Raw genomic sequence first — 22624 nt, forward strand, 5'->3', positions numbered from 1 at the left:
TGTATTTATAAACTAATATCCAAAGTCATAAATTCCATATTAAGAATACTTGGTTTAGAGCATAGGAAATCATACATTACCTTTCCATACCTTAATGATTCTTTTTCACTTTCTACTAATACATCAAAATCGGATGAAAACATACACAAATTTGAAAATAAGACACCAAATTACTTCCGAAATTATCATAACTAACCAAGCGAACTAAATGAAATTATCTCTTAGTTTCAATTTATGAAATAATGAATCAAAAAATAAAAATTATACCAAGTCAAATTTATGTTCTCAAATTCTCAAAAGAAACGAAGGATGAAGAATAGGGCAACCAACCACTAAAAAATTCAATCGAAGGAAAGTAACATAATTGGATTCTTGTTGTAGCCTGTTTCGTAAGAGATAATACTAATCAAATTTTATTAAATACAGTATATGTATACGCGTGAACATGAATTCAATTCACACACCACCATCACCAATTCTTACTTTACCCATTCAAAACAGACCAAAATTTCTTCATCTTTCACTATATCTTCGTCTATTTCTCTCTACTGTGAATGCGCACTCTACTCTTTTCTCCTTTCTCTCCCCTAAACTGAAGAATCTGCGAGATTTTGCTACTGGGAATTGGACAAATCAATACACAGAGCTCACGCATAGCAAAAGAGAGAAAAAGATCGTTTTTTTCGGCAGAGTTCTTCAAAAGCTGAGCCCCCTTTGCCATATTTATGGGGTTTGAGGGTTTACAGCTTCTGGGTTTTGTGCACCGCCTATAATGCGGCGAGTTTCGAGGCTTTTGCAGGGGTCGGAGCCGATCAGGAGAGCGGCGGAGAATTGATTCAATTGAGGTTGTTCATGTGAGAATTCGTCGTTTAATGGAGTTGAGGGTTCGATGTAGCCGATGCGCTGGAGAGGTTTCTTCACTCCCGAGATTTGAACTGAATCTTGCTGGCATTTGCCTCAAGGTTAGGATTGGATTTCATTTTTGTTAAGTTAATGTTGGACACTAGAAAAAAGAGATGATTTTTGGTTCCACAATTTTATAAGTTATTTACTCTTTTGACGAGCATTGATACTTAAACTATGGATGATTGTTCATGGAAGGAGGAGGGTGTCTGTATTTGCTTTTTTTTAAAAAATTACTATTTCTTATCTTCTGGAAAAATTCCTTTCTGGGTTCTTTGACAATTTTTTTTTATTAGGATTAAGTGTTTTGCTTAATTGACTAATTTTTGTGACTCTGTTGTCTTTTCATTCCTTGGTGAGGCTATATTTTTACTAAAATTTAAATTTATGTATGCTACATTGGTATCTATCATTTTCTGGGGGGATTTGGCTGTTGGGTTTACTTGAGGGGCTGTTTCGTCAGGTCTGCTAAGCTTATGGAGTTTGTATTTCTCTAAAGGAATTAGGAGTTCTTTTACACAATTAGTTTATGTCTTCTAAGTTATCTCTATCGATCTCAGATATTATTGGTGTTGCTTCTGTTGGAAGCTGCTTTTGTAACAACCGAAGGATTCCAATCTCAAAGGAGAGTACTTGATAAAGACAAAGATAACATACTATCACATTCGTGCATTCACGATCAAATTATCGAGCAAAGGAAGAGACCTGGACGCAAGGTTTATTCCGTGTCTGCTCAGCTCTATGTTGAGCCTGATCATTCCAAGTCCCTAAAGAGAAAGGGACGTGGACTGCTTGGTGTTTCTGAATTGCCAGTGTGGCATACCGAAGCTAAGCAACCCATTAGAATTTACTTAAATTATGATGCTGTAGGGCATTCTTCAGATAGGGACTGCCGGAATGTGGGGGACATTGTAAAGGCAAGTATTTTCAGAAACATGAAAATTTGTGTTTGTGCTTTTGATTTGATACTGATGCTGGATTTGCATCCCTTCATGCCTGTGTTTCTTTTTCCAGTTGGGGGAACCAGCTGGAGCCTCTTACTCTGGTGGACCATCTTGTAACCCTCAAGCGGATCCTCCTATTTATGGGGACTGTTGGTATAATTGTACACTAGATGACATAGCTGAGGAGGACAAGAAACTTCGTCTTCGCAAGGTTTTGTTTTATTTCTTTTGTTTCTATATGGTGTTAACTGTAACCTTGATGGAGTTTGTAGAATGCAAAAGTAGAGTTTGTTTAAGAAATTTCTAGTCTAATCCTTTCAGGAGTTGCTGCATGATACATAGATTATTGATGGGTGTAGCTTGAAAAATATGTTTTTGAAGGACCCTTTAGTCCTTTAATTATTCCATATGATCATGTTATAATATCCTCATCTTCTACAGGCTCTTGGGCAAACAGCAGATTGGTTCAAAAGAGCGCTCTCTGTTGAGCCTGTGAGGGGGAACTTGCGGTTGAGTGGATACTCTGCTTGCGGTCAAGACGGAGGTGTGCAACTTCCTAGAGAATATGTCGAAGGTTTATCTCTTGCAAAAGTCTATAACACTTCAGTTCATTAAACGTTTCCATCTGTTGGTTTTCTCAAAATTCCGGCATTATTAAATACATATTTTTCATCTTTTCAGAAGGTGTAGCCAATGCAGATTTAGTTCTCTTGGTTACTACAAGACCAACAACTGGAAACACACTTGCTTGGGCTGTTGCATGTGAACGAGATCAGTGGGGTCGTGCTATTGCTGGTATGGTTGTTTCACTTGAAGTAGCGAATTCTTGTTATATATAGCTAGCATTGAAAGTGGAAGTTTAGTGACCAATATTTTTTTTGGCAAGTAGGGCATGTGAATGTTGCACCTCGGCACTTGACTGCGGAAGCGGAGTCATTACTTTCAGCTACACTAATCCATGAGGTAACTTAACTCAAGCAAACTCTTAGAAAGTCAGGTTGCTTATATTGATTGGATATATACTGATCATGTTTTACTTTTTGTAGGTTATGCATGTTCTTGGATTCGATCCCCATGCCTTTGCTCACTTTCGAGATGAGAGGAAAAGAAGGCGTATCCAGGTAAATCTTAAATTAATTTTCAACTTAGCGGTTATCAGGAACTTTATCATTGGACCAGCACTATGAATTTACGTGTATGAGATTGTCAGTCTGACATTATAAATATTGAAATGCCATTTTTCCACATTGAATGTGATGGTGCAGGAATCTTATCTTGTTTAAGAGTCTTTCATAATCTTAATTGGATCTTGGTGTTTAGGACCTCAGTGATGGACTATTAATTTATTTAAACTAGACTGTTTTCCCAATCGTTCTTTGGGCTTCCCCCTACTTATAATGGAGCAGTTCCCAACATGGGGCCCTTCTTTGAGTTATCAAGGGAAATACAGCTGCTTGACCCCCACTTTATCTGTGTGTGGTTTTTTTACACAACTATCATGGCTTTAAGATGTATCCTTATGATTATTTCATGTAAAATCTCTTTGCAGGTAACAGAACAAGTCATGGATGAAAAATTAGGACGGATGGTAACAAGAGTGGTGCTTCCTCGAGTTATAATGCACTCTCGCTATCACTACGGGGTAGAGATATAAGTCCCATTTTATCAAATATCTATTGTAAATGTTTCTTGTACTGGAAAATGTCGAGAAGAACTATTTTGATTTTATTTCCGTGTGTAGTTTGTAAGCTTTAAAAAATATCTGTTGGCAGGCTTTCTCTGAGAATTTTACCGGTTTGGAGCTTGAAGATGGTGGTGGGCGCGGTACATCAGGTTGGCTGTAATTTTATTGTGCAGTAACACCTGACAGGGTGTACGGTGTTATTTCATATCATCATCAAATTGTTTTTATTTTATTTTGCATATTAATTCAGACATTCTAGGATTTGGTATGACCATTCCTAAAACTTAAATCCAAATGCTCGTGTTGAGTCTTCACCCTAGATTGCACACATTTATGTAAGGTAGAGTTTGGCTGATGCTTATAGTTTATAGTAATTAATATTTTAAACACAGGATCTCATTGGGAGAAAAGACTTCTAATGAATGAGATTATGACGGGCTCAGTTGATACAAGATCGGTTGTTTCTAAGATGACACTCGCTTTACTTGAGGACAGTGGATGGTACCAGGCTAATTACAGCATGGAAGAACATCTTGACTGGGGCCACAACCAGGGAACTGAGTTTGTTACTTTGCCCTGCAATCAGTGGAAGGGTGCCTATCTCTGCAACTCGACACAGTTTTCTGGATGTACATACAATAGGGAGGCAGAAGGCTATTGTCCTATTGTAAACTACAGCCGTGATCTTCCGCAGTGGGCTCGCTACTTTTCACAAGCTAATAAAGGTGGGGTCTGCTGTTGCCTCCATTGAATTGAACATTTTTCATAATTTCTCATTTTAACTGGCTTGGTGACCTTATTGTGCTTTCTATTTTTTGCAGGCGGTCAGTCATCATTGGCTGATTATTGCACGTATTTTGTAGCATATTCTGACGGTTCATGTACGGATATTAACAGTGCTAGGGCACCTGACAGTATGTTGGGTGAAGTGCGGGGAAGTAATTCAAGGTGAGTTTTTTAATTCTACTATTTGTGGTCAATTATGAAATCCGTACATGTCATATTTACAGTTGTTGTATCTTCGGATAACAGATGCATGGCCTCAAATTTAGTACGTACTGGGTTCGTTAGAGCGTCGACTAGCCAGGGAAATGGTTGTTATCAGCACAGATGTTTAAACAACTCATTGGAGGTACAGTTTGCTCTATATATATACTTATGTATTGTGTCAGTGTGTGTATCTGTAGTTCTGTAGCTAGTGCTTGTAAGTTGATATTGGAGATCATAATCACCCTTTTCCATAATTTGGGACTTACTGATTTGATAAATATTTGAAAAGCTTAAAACTTTTGAATTATTCAAAGGTTTAATATTTAGGCACGAGAAACGAGCAAAACAGCAGGCTGTAATACCTTCCCGTTTAATCTTCTGTTGAGCTTCAGACTTTAGATAATACATGTGTGTTTTCAACTCTGACTCTAAGAGTACATTTTTGCTGTCTTGTTAGGTTGCGGTGGATGGACTTTGGAAAGTATGTCCTCAAGCTGGTGGACCCATAAAATTTTCTGGCTTTAATGGTAACATCATTGTTTTCTATAGGTTATTTGTCCTGTGCGCACACAAACATTTTCACACATGCACTGACAACTCAATGCATTCGTTTCATTTATAAGCTGCATCTTGATGCATGTTTACTTATTGATTATTTTCATGCTCATGCTCTAGGTGAGCTGATCTGCCCTGCATATCACGAACTCTGCAATGTAAATCCAGCCCCTGTATCTGGTCAATGTCCTAATTCCTGTCGTTTTAATGGTGATTGCATTGACGGAAGATGTCAGTGCTTTTTGGGGTTTGAGGGTCATGATTGTAGCCAGCGTAAGTGGTCAAAACTTTTATTTCGCACCGCAATCCCTATCTGTTTCCCAACTCATCTCCTTGTCCGTTTGTAGGATCTTGCCCTAACAATTGTGGGGGTCGAGGCAAGTGCCTTAGGGAAGGTGTTTGCAATTGTCAACCCAGGTACACTGGAATTGACTGCTCTACAGGTATTGCAATCAAATCGATTTATTTCCTATTTCGCCGGCTTGTTATTTTCATCAATTGTGCGATAGGATCTCGACTGTGTTGGTGCCTTCGAATTACATGACTCAAGAAACATTCTACATTTGCTTTGCCATCTGCAGCCACTTGTGACGAACAATGCAGTCTTCATGGTGGGGTCTGTGACAACGGTGTCTGTGAGTTTCGTTGCTCTGACTACGCTGGTTACACATGCCAGAACAGTTCCACGCTCCTCCCAAGTCTTTCAGTGTGCAAATCTGTCCTTGAGAACGATATGTCGGGGCAGCATTGTGCACCTAGTGAGCTAAGCATCCTACAACAGCTAGAAGAAGTTGTCGTGATGCCCAACTACCATCGTCTTTTCCCTGGTGGCCCACGTAAGTTTCTAAATTATATCAGAGGCAGAGATTGCGATGGAGCTGCCAAACGATTAGCTTGCTGGGTGAGTTTCTCCACAATCCTCTTAATGTGTGTTCCTAAAATGAAAAAACTCATTATTTGTTTGATCGGTTGAACTAGATATCTATTCAAAAGTGCGAACGGAATGAGGACAACCGGCTACGAGTATGCCACTCTGCATGCCAATCGTACAACTTAGCGTGCGGGGCATCACTGGATTGCTCGGACCAGACCCTATTTAGCAACGAAGAAGAGGGGGAAGGTTTATGCACGGGGTGGGGTGAACTGAGTTCGTGGTTATGATTATATTAATCCCGCGAGGTAGGATTTCCCGTAAGGGAGTATGTAAATTGTAGGAAGCTTTAGAGCTATCCTTTTTTTTTCTACAATATCGCCATATATGGATAGGCTGTGTAGGAAGAAAAAAGAGCAGGCACATATTAAGGTGCTTTAGTTTAGAGTTTCATTTTTCCCACCCCAAAAAATTGTTTAAAAAATGATTGGGAGGGATTGATATCAAGTTTTGGCTTTCGAAGAAGGAAGTCCAGATGTAAAAAGTGAGTAGAAAATTGGAGAATGAGATAGCAAATGTTGCTTGGCTGAAGGCTTTTGTGAAATCTAAGTTTCAATTATTGGTCCTTTTTCCTAACTCAAATCAATGCCAATCAGTAAACAAGAATATTTATTTTGGTTTTTGAAATCATGTAAACATATCATAAAATACTTATGTAAGTATTTATTTTTTTGTAATAGATAAACGAATCTTTACTTTAGTGATGACGTGATACTCATTTATTCTGTAATGATACATAAAACTTGTCTGTATTAATAAATATGCTAATAAAATCAACTTAATACTCCATAAAGAACAAAAGAATGCAACCGAATAATTTTTACCCGTGAAATTAGAAAAATAATATCCAACCTAAGAGCATCCACAATGCGCGCCCGATCGGCCGAGATCGGGCTCGGGCGTGGTCGGGCATCCATTGTAGGCGTCGGTCACGCCCGAGCGCGACCGAGAGTTCGGTCGCGACCGATCTCTCGCCCGATCCATCGGGCGAGAGATCGGGCGCCCATTGCGATAAAACGCCCGAGCCCGATCTTAAAAAAAAATTTATAAAAAAATTGATTTTTAATTATAAAAACTGATTTTTAATTCTAAAAAATCGATTTTTAAATTAAAAATTCATTTTTTAACTTGAAATAAAAACTATAATTTCACAACGATCCATACTAAAAAGAAGGATCCGTGAATTAGTGAAAGAATATATTTTATAGAATATAATCCTTCATACTAAATGAGCAAGTATTGCATTACTTGAGTAAACCTTTTATAGATAGGTTTTCAACTCCAACTTTCATTATGACTTTGATGTGAGACAAATGATAATTTTATAGATAGGTTTTCAACTCTAAATTTGTTTGTGATTTCGATGTGGGACAATTAGTTTTACACTTAAAAGAGAGTTTTTTGTTGCTAAAAGTTTGTTTGATTTCAATGTATAATCTATGTTTAGCCAAATGGAAAATATATCTTGGAAAATTATAGAGATTGTGTGTTCAAGTCCCAAACTCAACGTACTTTTTTTATTTTGACCTTTATTATACTTTACTCATTTTATTCGATTAATGTAAGTGTTTTATTTAAATTTATTGTGTTGCATAATATTGTATTTATATTTTGCTATTTTTTATTTAATTAAAATTAAATATATAATTTATAATTTTTAAAAAAAAATTAAGTAATGCATGATTTTCATTTAATTTAGCATTTAATTTTTCTATTTATAATATGTGAAAATATAAAAAAATAACATTAAAATTGAAATGAAAAATGGATAAGAGATAGGGCATCATCCACTAGGGCTCCACCATTGCAAAAAGATAGGGCATGCTGACGTGGCAACCACTAGGGCTCTCACTAGGGCTTCCACTAGAGCATCCATCGTGGATGCTCTAAGATCTTCTGCTACATTTGCAATTTGATTGCATTCTCATTAAAAATATGTGATACTTTAACAAGTCTATTTTTCTAAGTAATCTTAGTTATCCAGAATAAATAAGGCTACAACATAAAGTAGCTAAAAATAGCTTTGTCCCAAAAATGCTGAAACCGATCATATACATATGCAACAGGGGTTGGAAAATGAAGTTGTCAAATGACTCCAAATATATGTAACTAACTACAAAGCGAGCTTAAATATAAAGACAGTAACATAATAACAGCCAACCTACTTGTTTGGCTTACCACCAAATTTATGAGTGTTTAGTTGAGCTTATTACAAGAGCTTATATCACATTTTAAACTTATAAGTTATGAAAGTATAAAGTGTAAACAATCCCCACTTCACCAAATCCAACATATACCTTCTACCAATGAAAAGTTGAAACATTATTAGTACAAATGAGAAAAATATGCTTTATACCATCATGCTTGCATCTGCATTAGGAATTCATGTCATCATCTAATGATATGCAGCGAAAATTACTGGCAGTAAAAAGATCTAAATTCATAACATAATTATATACTGAGCATATAACACAACGATTAGAGAACTTACGAGTTACATAGTTTCTTTTCCACGATTGATTGAATCCAACAGGTGAATCCACTACTATCGGTATGCACGTGCATTTCCAATCCAACGCAAGAATAATTCCTCACCACAATCGTTCTATGGAAAAAACCAAGAAATCTTCATAGAACATACGCATTATCTTTATATATGTTCTTTATAAGAGAATTAGAGATTTCTACCTGTATATTGTGCAATATATAGAGTAACTGCAACATGGATATAGGTATTATAGTATAGATTAAATAACACATAGTTCAACTACTATTAAGTAATCCATTAGCTTTTAGTATGTTAATCCAATGCATAAAGTAGACATATTAGAAGTAGCACTGTTAAAATAAAAATCCATTAACAATACGAATAAAATTCAGGTTGAAGGACAAAACACGATCAAATAATCAGAGGCAGTGCAAGTGCACGTGCTCGACAAATCATCGTACGCATAGCTATACGCGGCCGGGCACGCACTCTTGAACATGTCCGAGTACGACGTCGGCCCGCACGTGGCCGACGTCGCGTGGGCCCCCGTGCAGCAGAACTCGGGCGTCTCGAACGCCGCGCACGCGCTCCGGCACGCCACCACCGCGCCGCCCCCGTCCACCACCTGCAGCTCCCTCGGGCAGTTCGCGTTCACGTCCGACACGCACCCGGCCGACTGGCAGTCGCCGGAGCCACCGGAGGCCTGCACCGATATCCCCACATTGTACCCGTCCACCAGGCTCACGTCGTAGAAGTCCTTCCCGGCCGCCCCGCTGCCGATCGTGAACTCCGCCAGGGACACCGGCGGCACGCCGCCGCCGGAGCACTGGATGGCGCCGCCGCAGTCGCCGGTGGCGCACGGCCCTTTTCCGGCGTCGTCGAAGTCGCAGCCCGTCCGGGCCCAGAAGCGGCCCGACCAGCCCTCCGGGGCCGGGAGCTGGACGGTGTCGCCGGGGGCCAGTGCGAAGCCGCCGCCGCCGAGGACGGCGGCGCCGTTGCCGGAAAGTGTGCCGGGCCAGATTGTATAACTGCAGCTGTTTTGGAGAGTGAAGATCGTCGCTGAGGCCATTCTCAACAGACCTGATCATCAATCAATAACGAAATTAAATTAAAACAATCAAAATTAAACTATTTTGATTTGATGGAATATGATTACCTATGGAGAAGAGCTGGAGAAGAAGTTGGGATATGCCCACCATTTTAGTCTAAAATTTTCAACTTAATGGTGTCAATTTATAGACATGGAAAATTTGGTAATTTAAAATTTTTGAAGCATTTTAAAAATAGAAAGATGAGCAACAACTATTGTACGTGATCAAATGTCAGTTTCAGGTGTGAGAATATTAGATTAGCTTTGAGTATTCATGAAGAGTTCATGGTGAAAGAGAGGCAGTTAAGAGGCAAATTCTTACATTACATAATCTTGTACTACAGATACATACTACTATATTTTTAGAGTTCATTCAGACGACATTGGTGTAACTGAACACAATTGAGTCGAATAACAAATCGAAATTGGTGCTTTATTTATCAAAGGCTACGAACTTAATCGAGCTCAACGAACATTTTAAATATATATTAATTGATATTTAAATAAACACTACCACAATTCCACAAATATTGCCAAAGACGTTTTTATGGAATTAAGTAAACTAATTTATCTTTATAAATATAACATTTACATTTAAGAAATGTTTTTATCAATGGTGTCATAACTAAAATTAGAAGATGGAGATGAAAGTGTCCTAAAAAAGTAAAAAAATTAAGATAATTTGTCGTCAATTCATAGACACGTTCTTTTGCGTCATAAGTGGTATTTTCAACGCATGTAATTACGTAGCTAATTTTATATTCTTGAAAGAGTAAGAAGTTTTTTACTGTGAAATTATTTTATCCACAATAATATGTTACACTTAACGTTAGCTGGGACATAATACAATCATTACTGATTATAGTATTAGAGATATTTAGTGCCGTTTGAATTTTATAGGATATGTAGCTCTTATAATTAGTTGTCGGAATTTTAAGAAGTGTGTGATGATATTAAGATCTGATTGCAATAATTAGTATTTAGTAGGATTCAATCAACATTCTGAAACAGCCTTTACCGTGTCCCTTTCGAGAAACTATAGAACTTCATGAAAAAGATAATGTTTTACCGGAATAGTAATTAGTTTGTGGTATTAGGTAAGTTAATAAGAAAATGGTTTACAAGAAAAAAAAGGTTCACCAAACACGTTCAGTCAATAGAATAAGCCCCATAACTTTTTTTTAACAGAACATAAAAATATTGATAAAAAGATTTAAAAAAATTGTGTATATAAGTGTAATTTATTTGACACTGAAGATGCCGCAGATCCAATCTCAAAACCTAGACTTACAACTTAAATTTTGAAATATCACATATTATAAGTTAGATTAAGACTACCCATGTAATTACATTATAATTCCATTACTCATTTACTTGATTTAAAGTACGGACTTTAACTTATGGGTTGAAATGCAATACCTTGTATTAGTGCAATCAGAGCACTCCCAATGGAGTTCCCTTATTTCTCCCTTATTTCTCCCTAACTCCTGCCACATCAGCGCCACATCAGCATCACATTTTATCCCCAGTTTTTAGCCAACCCCTACAATGGTTTCTCCCTTATTTCTCCCTTATTTCTCCCTAACTCAACATTTCATTTTTACATCATCACTAATTTAATTGTTTTATTTTTATATATAATAAAGCTAGCTTATTTAATTTATAAAGATAAATCAAATAAATAGTAATAAAGTTCGTTGTATTAAACACGGGTACACATTACAACGAAGAAAATTAAAAAAAAAAAAAGTACACGAATGGAAATAAAAAATCAAAAAAAAAATTCAAAGAAAAAAAAATTCAAGGGCGGTGGGCGCGGTTTCTATTTGCCCACAATTCTTCGATGATATCGTGTTGTAGTGCTTGATGGGCCTCCTTCTGGTGTATGTCCATGAACGCCTGGAACCGTTCATGTTCGTTGTGCGGTACACCCTGGCGGGCGGACTCGGTTGAGACACCGTGACTCGATGATGCAACACTTGGGTCGTTGGTGACGTCGAGGACGCCTTCGTGTTCATCTTCGATGATCATGTTATGCATGATGATGCACGCATACATGATATCGGCAATATCCCCCTGGTAGAAAAAGCGCGTCGGACCCTTTACCAGTGCAAATCGCGATTGGAGCACCCCAAATGCCCTCTCCACATCCTTGCGCGCAGACTCTTGCGCTCGGGCAAAATACCTTCTTCTATCTCCGAGTGGGCATCTGATCGTCTTCAGAAACACGGGCCATTGCGGATAGATGCCGTCAGCCAGGTAGTACCCCATGTTATGCACATTGCCATTGGCCGTGAATTCGATGGAGGGGCCTAATCCGTTGATCCGCTCGTTGAAAAGGGGCGAGGAATTGAGAACATTTAGGTCGTTGTTCGACCCGGCTATACCAAAATAAGCATGCCAAATCCAAAGCCGTTGGTCGGCAACGGCTTCAAGAATGATGGTGGGATGCGTACCTTTGTAGCCGGTAGTAAACTGGCCTCGCCACGCGGTTGGGCAGTTCTTCCACTGCCAGTGCATACAGTCGATGCTGCCGAGCATCCCCGGAAAGCCGTGGGTCCTCCAGTGCCAATCCAGTAGGAACTGGCAGTCAGCTGCGTCCGGCGAGCGAAGGTAGTGCTCCCCAAATATCTCTCGCACGCCCTGACAGAAATTCTTCAGGCACTCGTTGCCAGTCGTCTCGCCGCATTGCAGATACTCATCGAACATGTCGGCGGACCCTCCATATGCCAACTGCCGGATGGCAACAGTGCATTTCTGTAGGGGCGATAGTCCGGGCTTCCCTGCTGCGTCTCGCTGGAGCCGGAACTCGGGGTAACGCGCGGACAACGCATTAACAATGCGCAGGAAGAGGGAGCGGCGCATTCTGAACCGGCGACGAAATACATCTGCCGGATAACGTGGTTCCTCCGCGAAATAATCGGCGAACAGCCGATCGTGCGCACCAGTGTGGTTGCGAGGGATGTATCGGCGCCGCCGGCGGATTGGCCGTTGGGGGGGTGGCTGCTGCATTCGAGCGATCTCGCTTTGTATGCAGCGGGAGATATAGTTGTTGATTGGGTTGTTGGCGAAACCCGCTACATCCCATCCGGTGGGAGCGGGAGGTACCTCTTCTTCGGAAGAAGAATGTGATATTTCCTCGTCGGACTGAGCACGAGACGATGAATCAGAACTCATTTAATAAAGATGGAGAGAAAAAAGATTGAAAATTTGTGTGAATGAAGTTTGTGGGTGATGAATGGAGGAAGAGGATGAAATATTTATAGGGGTGGGATAAAATAGCCGTTCGGCCAAAAAAAAAAAAAAAAATTTTAAAAATCGCCGATTATCGCCGAGCGTCGCCCACAGTGGCCGGCGATCGCTCGGCGATAATCCGGCGATAAATCGCCACTCGGCGAAGCAACGGTAACATTATCGCCGAATTATCGCCGACTTCGCCACAATGGCCGGCGATAATTCGGCGATAATCGGCGATTTATCGCCGAGAATTCGCCACCTCCATTGGGAGTGCTCTCACAGTATTAATTATGTCCAAATATTATAGTCTATGAAATCAACCCACGGACCATAATGCGTGAGATTTAAAAATTGAATAATCCAAGTAAAAAAATTGAAATTAAACAATTACGACTGCAAATACAGAAAGGAATAACTATTTTGCTATTTAAAAAGCAGTACTGCTACTATTAGTTACTACCTCCGTCCCCCAAAATTTGCTATACTTTGATCCGACACGGGTTTTAAAAAATGTAATGGAAAGTGAGTTGAAAAAGTTGGTGGGACGTGGGTCCTACTTTTAAAGTATTAGTTTTATAATAAAATGTGAGTAGTAATGAGTTAGTGGTATGGGGTCCACTACCAAAAATGGTAAAAGTGAAGTGTATCAAATTTTCAGGGACGGACTGAAATGGTAATATGTATCAAATTTTCAGTCTATTACACTATTTCATCTGACAGCTTTTGTTTTATTAACTTTATGAAATATGGATCTATATGAAAGAAGAATAAACATCGTTATTTTAAATTATTTTCATACGTCTACGAGAATTCGGTTTTATATGTTTGATTTAGAATTTTTATAAACCAAGATATGACTATTCAGATGAAACTTTTTTGTATCCATGATTTTTTTTATAGAACAACAATAATTAGAAATATGAAAGTTAGTGTAGAAGTTGATAAATAGTACTCCATTCGTCCGCAATTAGAAGTCCTGGTTGAGTTTACACGAGTTTTAGAAATATAGAGGAAAGTGGATGGAAGTGATGAGTTCACATTACTAGAATAATCACATATTATACCCAACAACAATATATATAAAGATGAGAAGAAGCAGCTTAATTACAAGGGCCTGTATTCGTGACTTCTAATTAGGTATAGTGTTACATTCTGGTAACACAAAATACTAATACGATCCCAAAAACCTCCAGCCAGCAGCTTGTCTGCCCGCATACAAAACCATAGATTATCAAGCTGCAAGAAATAAGACAGATTATACTTCTTGAGTTATAAATGTAGAGAAGTTGAACATGGCTCAACTTTGTCAGCCAGTAGTAATGATCCAACTGAAACTTGTACATTAAAATGAACATGATGGAAGTGATAATGCACATTCACTTTGAAAAATCACATGTGCTGGTATAACAATGCTCACCAGATAATCACAGTTACTTGTTTTGCTGTTTTGTCACAGTTCTCTGAACAGTAGAGACACCATCTACAAATTTGGTCCGGAAAAGAACATTGGCATTGTTAAACATGCCTTCTTTCAAGGAGACTACAATAAACTGCACACGCAGAAAAAGAAAAGAAAAGAAAAAAGGAGGCATCAGATTCCAAGTGTGAAGAAAAACATGATTACAATATAAAGGTAAAAAACAAAAGAGCCATGATTTGAATATAACATAACGATAGGTTGATCAACAGTATTCAATGATAGGTTAAATATGTTTCTGGCTGGAATGAAACAAAAGGAGAAATGAAATACGCAATAGAAGCAGGAATTCTAACTTGGGAGTGTGGAAAGTGAGATTTGATCATTCTTCCAATGTTCTGTGTGTGGCTTAAATCAAGAGCTGCATCAACCTGAGACATTTTGGAAATGAAAGGTTTGATCATGAACTTTATTTATTTACCCCTGCATAGAAAAATTCTGCGAAATCCTAAAACTTCAAGAATTATCATGCTGGGCATGGGTTGAAACATGCAGAGTTAAGAGGTTTATGACAGTCTTAAACAATGCCCCAATAGTGGATAGGGAGATTGAATAGTCACTGGAGAAAGAAAATCAAATTAAATGAGATGATTCAAGTTGAAGATACCAGGTTATTCATACCTCATCCAGTATATATAATGGAGCTGGTTTAAAAAGAAGCAGAGCTAAGATTAGAGAAAGTGCGAGTAGAGATCGTTGCCCCCCACTGAGCTCAGACAAGGACTGTTTCCAGACACTCCCAAAAGCAACTCGAACTTCCAAGCCATCAAGGAAGCTGCCTCCTTCAGGAGGTTCCAGTTTGGCCATTGTGCCAGGCAAGAGGGTAGAAAATATTGAACCAAAATCTCTGGATAAAAAAACACCAAGTCAATATTGACTAAGCTAGTATGATTATAGTTTAGTAAATGGAAGAGAAAATTAAAGTGGCAATGGAAGATTTTTACTCCAGTATATTTATTTGAGTTATAACTCACACACACTGACACTAATGGACACTGAGTGCCTCGAACCCTTGACCAACTGCATGGAGAAGTGTCTTGCCAAAAAAGTTGCACTTTGTTGTCGCAAAGAAACTATATTTTCTTTCAAAAACTTACACATATTGTAAAATGTAAGGGGGACTTACTTGTTAACTTTATTCCAAGTAACTTTGAGTGTTTCCTTCTTCTTCTCATCAAGCTCTTCAATAACCATTTTGATTTTTGACTTGTCATTCTACACAGAAAATTTAGCATAAATAAAGGCAGGGCAAGGGCGTAAATCTTTACATTTCACAGTGCTGACCTCGATTATGTTCTTTTTAGATATCAAATCATTGTACTCATCTTCAGCTTTTTCAAACATGGACATGACCTTCTTATTCACCCTCTTCTCTAAACTGCAAGTAGAAAATGAAGATATGGAAACTATTAAAGGATTTCTTTTTCCACTTGAACAGCATTTTTACCAAATATCTTGCTCCATTCTCACCCAGATTGCTCAGCTTGCAGTTTCTCAAAGTCTTCCCTAGCCTTAAGGGGATCGTGGGACTCAAAATCGTAATCTGATCCAGCTCGTCCAAAAAGTTGCTTCTCAGATGCAATCCATGCATGCTTTTCAATCATTTTATCAACCTTCAATGCACAATCTTTCTGATCCATTTCCATGCGCTTGACCTACAGCCAGAAAGAAACTGAGGATAGTTTGTCTAGAGAAGCTGTTCCAATTACCAAAATATATGAATTACCTCATTTTCCATTCTTTTCCTCTCTAGATTGGCCTCACTAATCTTTTGCTGGATATCCTGCTGCTCCTTGGCAATACCACTTATTTGTGAATCACACTCCTTGATCTTCCTGCTGGCAAGCTTGTGCTCAGCTTGGACTTCATCACGACACTTCTTAATAGAAGAAACCTGAAAACACAGAAGACCACTTCTGTTTCCTTAATTCTTCTAGGAAAAGCACTTCTCTAGAACACTTAATGTCTGATTTAGTATTTACCTTGGTTCTCTGAGAATCCAGTTCAGAAGTAAGATCCACAATGTGCTTATTCAAAGCTTCTAACTGGCTCTCCAGTGATAAGCATTCTTTTTTATTTGCTTCCATTTCCATTACCAGCCGCTCAATTTCAGTCTCGTGTTGCTAGTGGTTTCCAACAATGAAACAAGGATCAGGATGTAATCTAGTTGACTGAAAAGAGAATTAAGTTGTGATATGCTCGAGAACATTCAATGCATCAAGTCAAATAAATAACCAGAAACAATCAAAATGAGCATATGGGGCCCATAAATGAGCAAAGGGATATAGTATTACATATAACAGTGATATCTACCATGATTGTGCAACAAACTCATATAGTTGACTACAGAATACTTATTTTAATTATCTAAGTTAAAAATGTTATGATAGATACCATAACAATATACTCCCTCCATCCCACTATAAGTGAGGCATTCTATTCGGCCATTGTTTTGTGAAAATGATAATAAATAGTTAGAGTGGAGAGAAAATAAAGTAAGTAAGAGAATAATATAGATACGACTCTCTTCTATATTATTCTCTCTCATATATTAGACAAAATGTTGAGTAGCATTTGTATTTTTCAATATTTACATGCATGTAAACTAAAAATGAAATTATTTAGGCTCTACAAATGTGCATTGCATTTAATTGTGTTACTAAACCACAAGAATTTTATGATTGGTACTTTGGTAGAACATAAGAGATTATTCATACTGCCAGAATTAGATTGACATCCAAGGCCTGTCGAGCTAATAAACTTCAAGGACCAAATTATTTCCTATATTTTTGAGGATTTGTAATGCAATGCATGGGTTTAATGGTACAAACTACAAAGTATCTCAAGCAGAAGGGTAGCTTTCATGCAAGTTATGCGTTGAACATACCCTGAGGTTCTCTGAAGCTGCCTGCATCTGGGTTTTAATAGCCTTGATCTTTTTCTCTAAATCCTTAAGCCTACTCTCCCTATTTCCAGTGTGGTCATGGATTGACTTCTGAAGGGATGACACTCTGGTCACACATTCATCATACAGAACTTTCTTGTCCATAATTGCTGATTTTGATTCGGCTAGCTTCTCCTCAGTACTCTGTACCCACTCGCTGAGCTATATAACAAGACAGGGTTCATGAAATGTTATGGATGATAATAATGTAGCATGTAGGGATCAGACATGAAAATATGGAATGGAAAAAACAAGAAGAATCCCGTTGTTTGCTGTAAATACATGGTAAAGATTAAAGGCCAACCTGATGGTGCTCAGTTTGTTTAGCCCTGTCCTCTAAGAGTCTGAGCTCATGCGACTGGAGTACCAAATTTTTCTTAAGGTTTTGAAACACTCTTTGAAGGGGAAGAAGCGCGTTGATCTGATGCCGATACATACATATATTAGAATTTATACAAAAATATTGCTAATGAATGTAGTACATATTTTCATAATAACAGGTTATTTTTGAAGGTCAGAATTGCAGGATTTCAATCCCAACCCTTCGACTGGATTTGACACAAAGAAGTTACTAATAGGGGACTGTAGGATCTAAAGAGTAGATATTATGTGATTCTCCAATTCTTTGCTCGATCAACTATAAAATTTAGAAATTTAATAGCATGATTACAGATTACTCCTCAAATGGGGTTGTTTGAGAAAGTATTATGACTCAAATTTTATTTGGTAACTACAACATAGATAAATCAGCTTTTTAAAACTGGGGGGAATAAAATTTGGGTAAACATTGTGTTAGAGAAAATAAAAATCCTTAATCACTAATCAAAATAAAAATTAATATTAAAGGATGTTTTTTTGAATAAAATGAGTATATTGTGATTTTTTAATAAAATACAGTAAATTACGGCAAAAAATGACACTATTGCAACTATACCTGGGTATATTTGTCCCAGCTCATTTTGGAACAATGATGAAAAGAAATTTTGGTTTTCACATAAAATTGTTCTGATGATATCAGTAATTTCGATTAGGTTGATGAATGGCAAACATAAGTGTGAGTATGTGAGGTTTAGAAAGGCATTGGCTTTCACAGCAGTTCAGCTAAACCTCAAGGTGGTTTTCTTACTTACAAGTTTTAACTATCTTTTTATGTTTATTAAGAGAAACTCATTTAATTGAGATTGATATCACATTTGCACCACATCTATTGAACAGACACGTAGGTGTTAAGAAGTTCAAGTTAATCAGGAGATGAAGGTTCAAAATACCTTAGCTTCAATTTCTGATAATCTCTTCTGATGATTAGAGAGTTCCAATTCAACTTCTGCCAAATCATGAAGCTGTCTCAACAGATCACCTCCACCTCTGGAATTATGATGAGTTTGAAAATGTATATTTACGTTACTCTGATGGTTATATATATGAAAAATACAAACATAAAAAAAAATAAAAATTAATTGTATCATGAATGGATTAGTTTTTAGAGTTTTCAACTCCATAAATAGTATTATAATCACTTACTTGCGACTACCACCAGTCAAAAGTCCACTAGGTTGGAAAATATCACCTTCCAGTGTAACACTTGGTGTTCCTATTTCTCTGGTGAAGGCTACCTATAAATCAAGCAATTTAGATGACAGATGAGAATATCAAAGGAAAGTGGAGCAAACACATTTGAGGTGTGGCGTTGCATATACATGTCAGCAGTTCAATCAGTGCAATAATCAAAAGAAGTTATGTCACCTTTCATCTCATTACCTCATCACCATGACAGCAAATTAATTTTTCACAAATTAAATTAATCTTTATAAAGTAATTTGACAATCCCAACAATTTGAAAGATGATACATTATGCAAGATACAGTGAAGATGTCTAATCGGACATAAGGTTTTACTGCAAGGAATATCCAAACAAAAAAGTGCAGCAATTTATGGAATTGTAAGGACTATGATACCAGGTCTGCCAAAGAAGCTACAAACATCATAACAAATAAACATACCTCTCTTGCAGCATCAATTGTTTTGCAAACAAATGTTGATCCAAACACATATTCCATGGCACTCTGCATGGAATAGATATGTCTCAGAAGGGTATAGCTCGTAAGTATTGCTACTCCACATTTTAAAAGGAAAAAACATACCTTATTTCAGAAAACTCCTTGCTTTTTAGACACAGAAGTTACAGTTTTACCATTACTAACATCTCACAGGCTAAATCATCCAAACACTAAATCTTGAATTTGAAAAATAAAATCTAGCATCTTATAGTATTTTCTAAAAATACCTTATTTATTCTAATACACTTAGTCAAACGAACTCCTAATATTTAATTCAGATTCATCGAATGGGAGTGTATTTTCTCTGTAATGTTTGCAGAGATAGGAATACAGAGCCCCATATTTCTGACAATCGTAGAGAACAAAAGAGCTGATAATATTCATAATAGTATGCTAGCAAGTAGCAAGAATAAATACCTAAGTTTGCATATGAAGATAACCCAGCAGCTTAAACAAATAAATAAAAATCAAATTTGCTGTCTAGAGGCTTACTTGAAGCTCTTGATCGTATCCAACCAAAGAAAGTGCCACTGCAGCATTGCCTTCGCCAACCTGCAAAATTGAAAATTACATGTTTGTTGACGTAACAAGTGATAGATAGAATACATGAGAGAGTTTGCAGGCTTACCAATTTAACAGCAGCATCTTGGATTCTCTTTGAGACAGGGTGAGTTTGGATCTTGTTTAAAGGAATAATTGTGACTCTCCTTTGCAGACCACCCTTTTGAAGAAGTTGTTTTCCAGTATTCTCTGTGTCTACAACAACATTAAACAATTTGCCACCAGCAGCCACCTGAACATTCAACAAATCAACTAAGAGTCTTGAGATCACATCAGAAAATAACATTTAAAATAAGACAATTTGAACTACCTCTAAGGCAACCACTGCAGAGCTATCCTTTACTTTTATTAGTTTGGCGACCACACCTTTCACCTTTGACTTATCAAAATTCTTTTCCGGGTCGCGATAATTGAATTCGACTCTACCCAATCTTGAAGAAACCTCGCGTGCTCTCCGTTCAAGTTTCTGTACTGTCTCTGACTCAAACATGCGATCCTAAGAGCATTTTCAGCAACCATATGAGACAAAGATGCATATACCTTTCATCAAATAACTTTGTGATGCTATTCAGTTAAAGTACCTTTTGGAGTGACTCCATAAGGGTCTCATCATAGGAAAGAGATTCCAGTTCCTTTTCAACTATTCCGACTTCTTTTCTCTTGGCATTTAGCTCATTGTCTATAGCAGCAGCTTTTGCAGATGTCGATGCCAACTGAGTTTTTTTCTCCTTCAGCTCTTTCTCAACATGGTTTATCTGATTTTGCAGCTGCTTCAGTTCTGTCTCTGACTGTCCTACAGCTCTCTTGGCATCTACCAGTTGGTCTTCAAGGCACTTCTCATCATTTCCATTACTCTTACCTGCCATCACACCCTGCAGCAATGCAAAAGCATAAATATGAGATCAGTGTAATGGCATAAATTAGATAATAATCTAGAAAAGATTCAATAGTTTACTTGGAATTCTTTCTGATGCTCATCCAAACTCTTTGAAAGCTCCTGAAATTTTTTTCTGAGATCAGCAGCTCCATCTTCAGCAGTTTTAATTGCAGTAGCCTTCTCTTCAGCTGCTAGTTTTGATTCTTGAAGGTTCCTCTCAATCTGTGTATAGTAGAAGAAATAAGGTGCATATGAGATACAAACTATATAAAGTAGCAAGAAAAAGATCAATAGACTTTATGAGCCCGTCAAGACTCAAGAGAAATTAGATACTACTAACTAATGCCTCGCACCTTGGCTACGTTATCTTTCTCAGTATTAAGATTGTCTTCTTGGCTTTGGAATGCCGAAGTTTCTTTCACCAGATCACTTGATAGCACATCAGCTTTTTCTGACAATAACTTTAGCTCCCCGCCCATGCTCGCTTCTTTTTCAGCACTCAGCTTTGTTATCTGCATTTCCATTTCCTGTGTTTTCTCGTGCATTTTTCCAACAGTTGAATCAATCTCCAGCATCTTATTTCTTATGGCTTGAACGCCTTGAAAAGTGTTATCCCTATCTTTTTCCGCTTGAACGTATTCATAAGCAATACAATATCTCTTAAGTCTGTCCAACTCAGCATTTCCGTTGGCCCATTGCATGTACTGCATCCTCTCTTTTCTCAACTTCTGCAGAGCTGGGAGTATTTCCTGGTCCAAAAGCTTGTCTATCTCATCAACCTTGCTCTGCTTCTTTTCAAGTGTTTTAAGGGCAGCCTCTTTCTTCGTTTCATACATTCTGGTCCCAGCAGCTTCTTCGAGCATTGACAATGTTTCAGGAGGTTTCATATTCAAGACTTTAGTAATACGGCCTTGCATTATAAGAAAGTGTGGATTATTTACATTCAGCTGAACTGAGTGGAAAAGATTCTGAACTCGACTAGGCTGAGCCAGATGCCCATTGATCAAGTACTTGTTCCTTCCACCAACGACAATCTGCATTATGCATTAAGGTTTAAGAGCCTTCTATTTAAAGCGTAATAATAATATAAATAAATCAAACCAGTTATTGAAAAATTAGCAAAAAATTAAAATAGAAACCCGGATTGCTAGCTTAAAAATTCAACATTCATAACTACTAAGCACTGCTAGTTTACCTGTAACTATCTAATATAAATTCACAAAATTGCAAAAAAAAAACCACTTCATCGATGTCAACCATTCCTAATAGGTCTCCTAAGGTCACAGACAACTCTACATAAACAAAAAGCAAGCACTATTACAATTAAACGCTAGAACTCCTGATTCGACACATTTCCCGATTATACCTGACGAGTTACAGTAATTTCAGGAGAATCTTCGTATCCAAGAGGACTTCGACTACGGTCAGAGTTGTCAAAAACAATCGATACAGTGGCCTTGGTGATTCCAGCTTGGCCCTGCTTGTACACCAGCTCCTGCAAATTAGAAGCCCTAACCTGCTGCAAATTGGTGATTCCCAGCACAAAGCATATTGAATCGAGGATGTTCGATTTGCCGGAGCCATTGAGGCCTGTTATAGCGTTGAAATACGGGTCGAAGCCCGGAACAACGGTTCTCGTTGCGTAGGATTTAAAACCCTCAAGACAGATTTCCTTAATGTGCATTTCCTCTCTGAATTGTAGGAATTACGGATTGAAATTGAGATTAATTTCTGAAGACTAGGGGAATTCGGAGGTGGAAGAAACGAGCTAAAGGGTTTTAGTTTTAGATTTCTTCTCAAAATTTGAAATCCGAAAATGGGGAACATGAATTTAAATCGTTTACCGCGAGGCGGGAAATGTTTCGTGCTCCTTAATGGGCTTTAGC

The 22624-nt window shown here is 37.8% G+C and overlaps 3 protein-coding genes across 3 annotated transcripts; 1 reads left to right on the plus strand and 2 right to left on the minus strand.

The window, feature by feature from the left end:
• The first annotated feature begins 447 nt into the window (after positions 1 to 447).
• LOC125223504 (uncharacterized) lies at positions 448 to 6589 on the plus strand. The gene is made up of 17 exons (XM_048126682.2): positions 448 to 962; positions 1464 to 1820; positions 1918 to 2058; positions 2289 to 2421; positions 2529 to 2642; positions 2737 to 2810; positions 2894 to 2968; positions 3397 to 3489; positions 3620 to 3680; positions 3924 to 4256; positions 4353 to 4479; positions 4564 to 4663; positions 4979 to 5048; positions 5197 to 5349; positions 5424 to 5519; positions 5658 to 5977; positions 6055 to 6589. The coding sequence occupies exons 1-17, from the start codon at positions 873 to 875 to the stop codon at positions 6235 to 6237; spliced, it is 2520 nt and encodes an 839-aa protein (XP_047982639.2). The 5' UTR covers positions 448 to 872; the 3' UTR covers positions 6238 to 6589.
• A 2257-nt stretch (positions 6590 to 8846) lies between these two features.
• LOC125224243 (pathogenesis-related thaumatin-like protein 3.5) lies at positions 8847 to 9700 on the minus strand. Its single transcript, XM_048127610.2, has 2 exons — positions 9652 to 9700; positions 8847 to 9575 (listed from the first exon to the last, which is right to left on the minus strand). The coding sequence occupies exons 1-2, from the start codon at positions 9692 to 9694 to the stop codon at positions 8884 to 8886; spliced, it is 735 nt and encodes a 244-aa protein (XP_047983567.2). The 5' UTR covers positions 9695 to 9700; the 3' UTR covers positions 8847 to 8883.
• Positions 9701 to 13760: 4060 nt separating this feature from the next.
• LOC125224242 (structural maintenance of chromosomes protein 2-1-like) lies at positions 13761 to 22526 on the minus strand. Its single transcript, XM_048127609.2, has 21 exons — positions 22105 to 22526; positions 21092 to 21772; positions 20817 to 20960; positions 20443 to 20733; positions 20172 to 20357; positions 19929 to 20093; positions 19793 to 19852; positions 19244 to 19306; positions 18765 to 18856; positions 18512 to 18608; positions 17548 to 17664; positions 17187 to 17405; positions 16282 to 16422; positions 16026 to 16193; positions 15770 to 15954; positions 15584 to 15677; positions 15426 to 15514; positions 14921 to 15146; positions 14596 to 14670; positions 14240 to 14372; positions 13761 to 14058 (listed from the first exon to the last, which is right to left on the minus strand). Exons 1-20 carry the CDS (start codon positions 22420 to 22422, stop codon positions 14253 to 14255), a joined length of 3531 nt encoding a protein of 1176 aa, XP_047983566.2. The 5' UTR covers positions 22423 to 22526; the 3' UTR covers positions 13761 to 14058; positions 14240 to 14252.
• Positions 22527 to 22624: the final 98 nt, after the last annotated feature.

This window comes from Salvia hispanica, chromosome 1 (genome assembly GCF_029641045.1).
Source record: "Salvia hispanica isolate PSC_SH4W2 chromosome 1, Shi_PSC_v1, whole genome shotgun sequence".
Classification (NCBI taxonomy): Eukaryota; Viridiplantae; Streptophyta; class Magnoliopsida; order Lamiales; family Lamiaceae; genus Salvia; species Salvia hispanica.

Bases quoted from the DNA above. Each gene is read 5' to 3' on its own strand.
- LOC125223504 (XM_048126682.2), top strand. From the start codon at position 873: ATGGAGTTGAGGGTTCGATGTAGCCGATGCGCTGGAGAGGTTTCTTCA. The intron at 2,059-2,288 runs GTTTTGTTTTAT...CATCTTCTACAG, and splicing joins AGAAACTTCGTCTTCGCAAG to GCTCTTGGGCAAACAGCAGA. The intron at 2,969-3,396 runs GTAAATCTTAAA...ATCTCTTTGCAG, and splicing joins GGAAAAGAAGGCGTATCCAG to GTAACAGAACAAGTCATGGA.
- LOC125224242 (XM_048127609.2), bottom strand. From the start codon at position 22,422: ATGCACATTAAGGAAATCTGTCTTGAGGGTTTTAAATCCTACGCAACG. The intron at 20,734-20,816 runs GTAAACTATTGA...GCATTGCTGCAG, and splicing joins AGCATCAGAAAGAATTCCAA to GGTGTGATGGCAGGTAAGAG. The intron at 19,853-19,928 runs GTAAGCCTGCAA...TCAATTTTGCAG, and splicing joins AAGATGCTGCTGTTAAATTG to GTTGGCGAAGGCAATGCTGC.
- LOC125224243 (XM_048127610.2), bottom strand. From the start codon at position 9,694: ATGGTGGGCATATCCCAACTTCTTCTCCAGCTCTTCTCCATAG. The intron at 9,576-9,651 runs GTAATCATATTC...ATTGATGATCAG, and splicing joins TCTCCAGCTCTTCTCCATAG to GTCTGTTGAGAATGGCCTCA.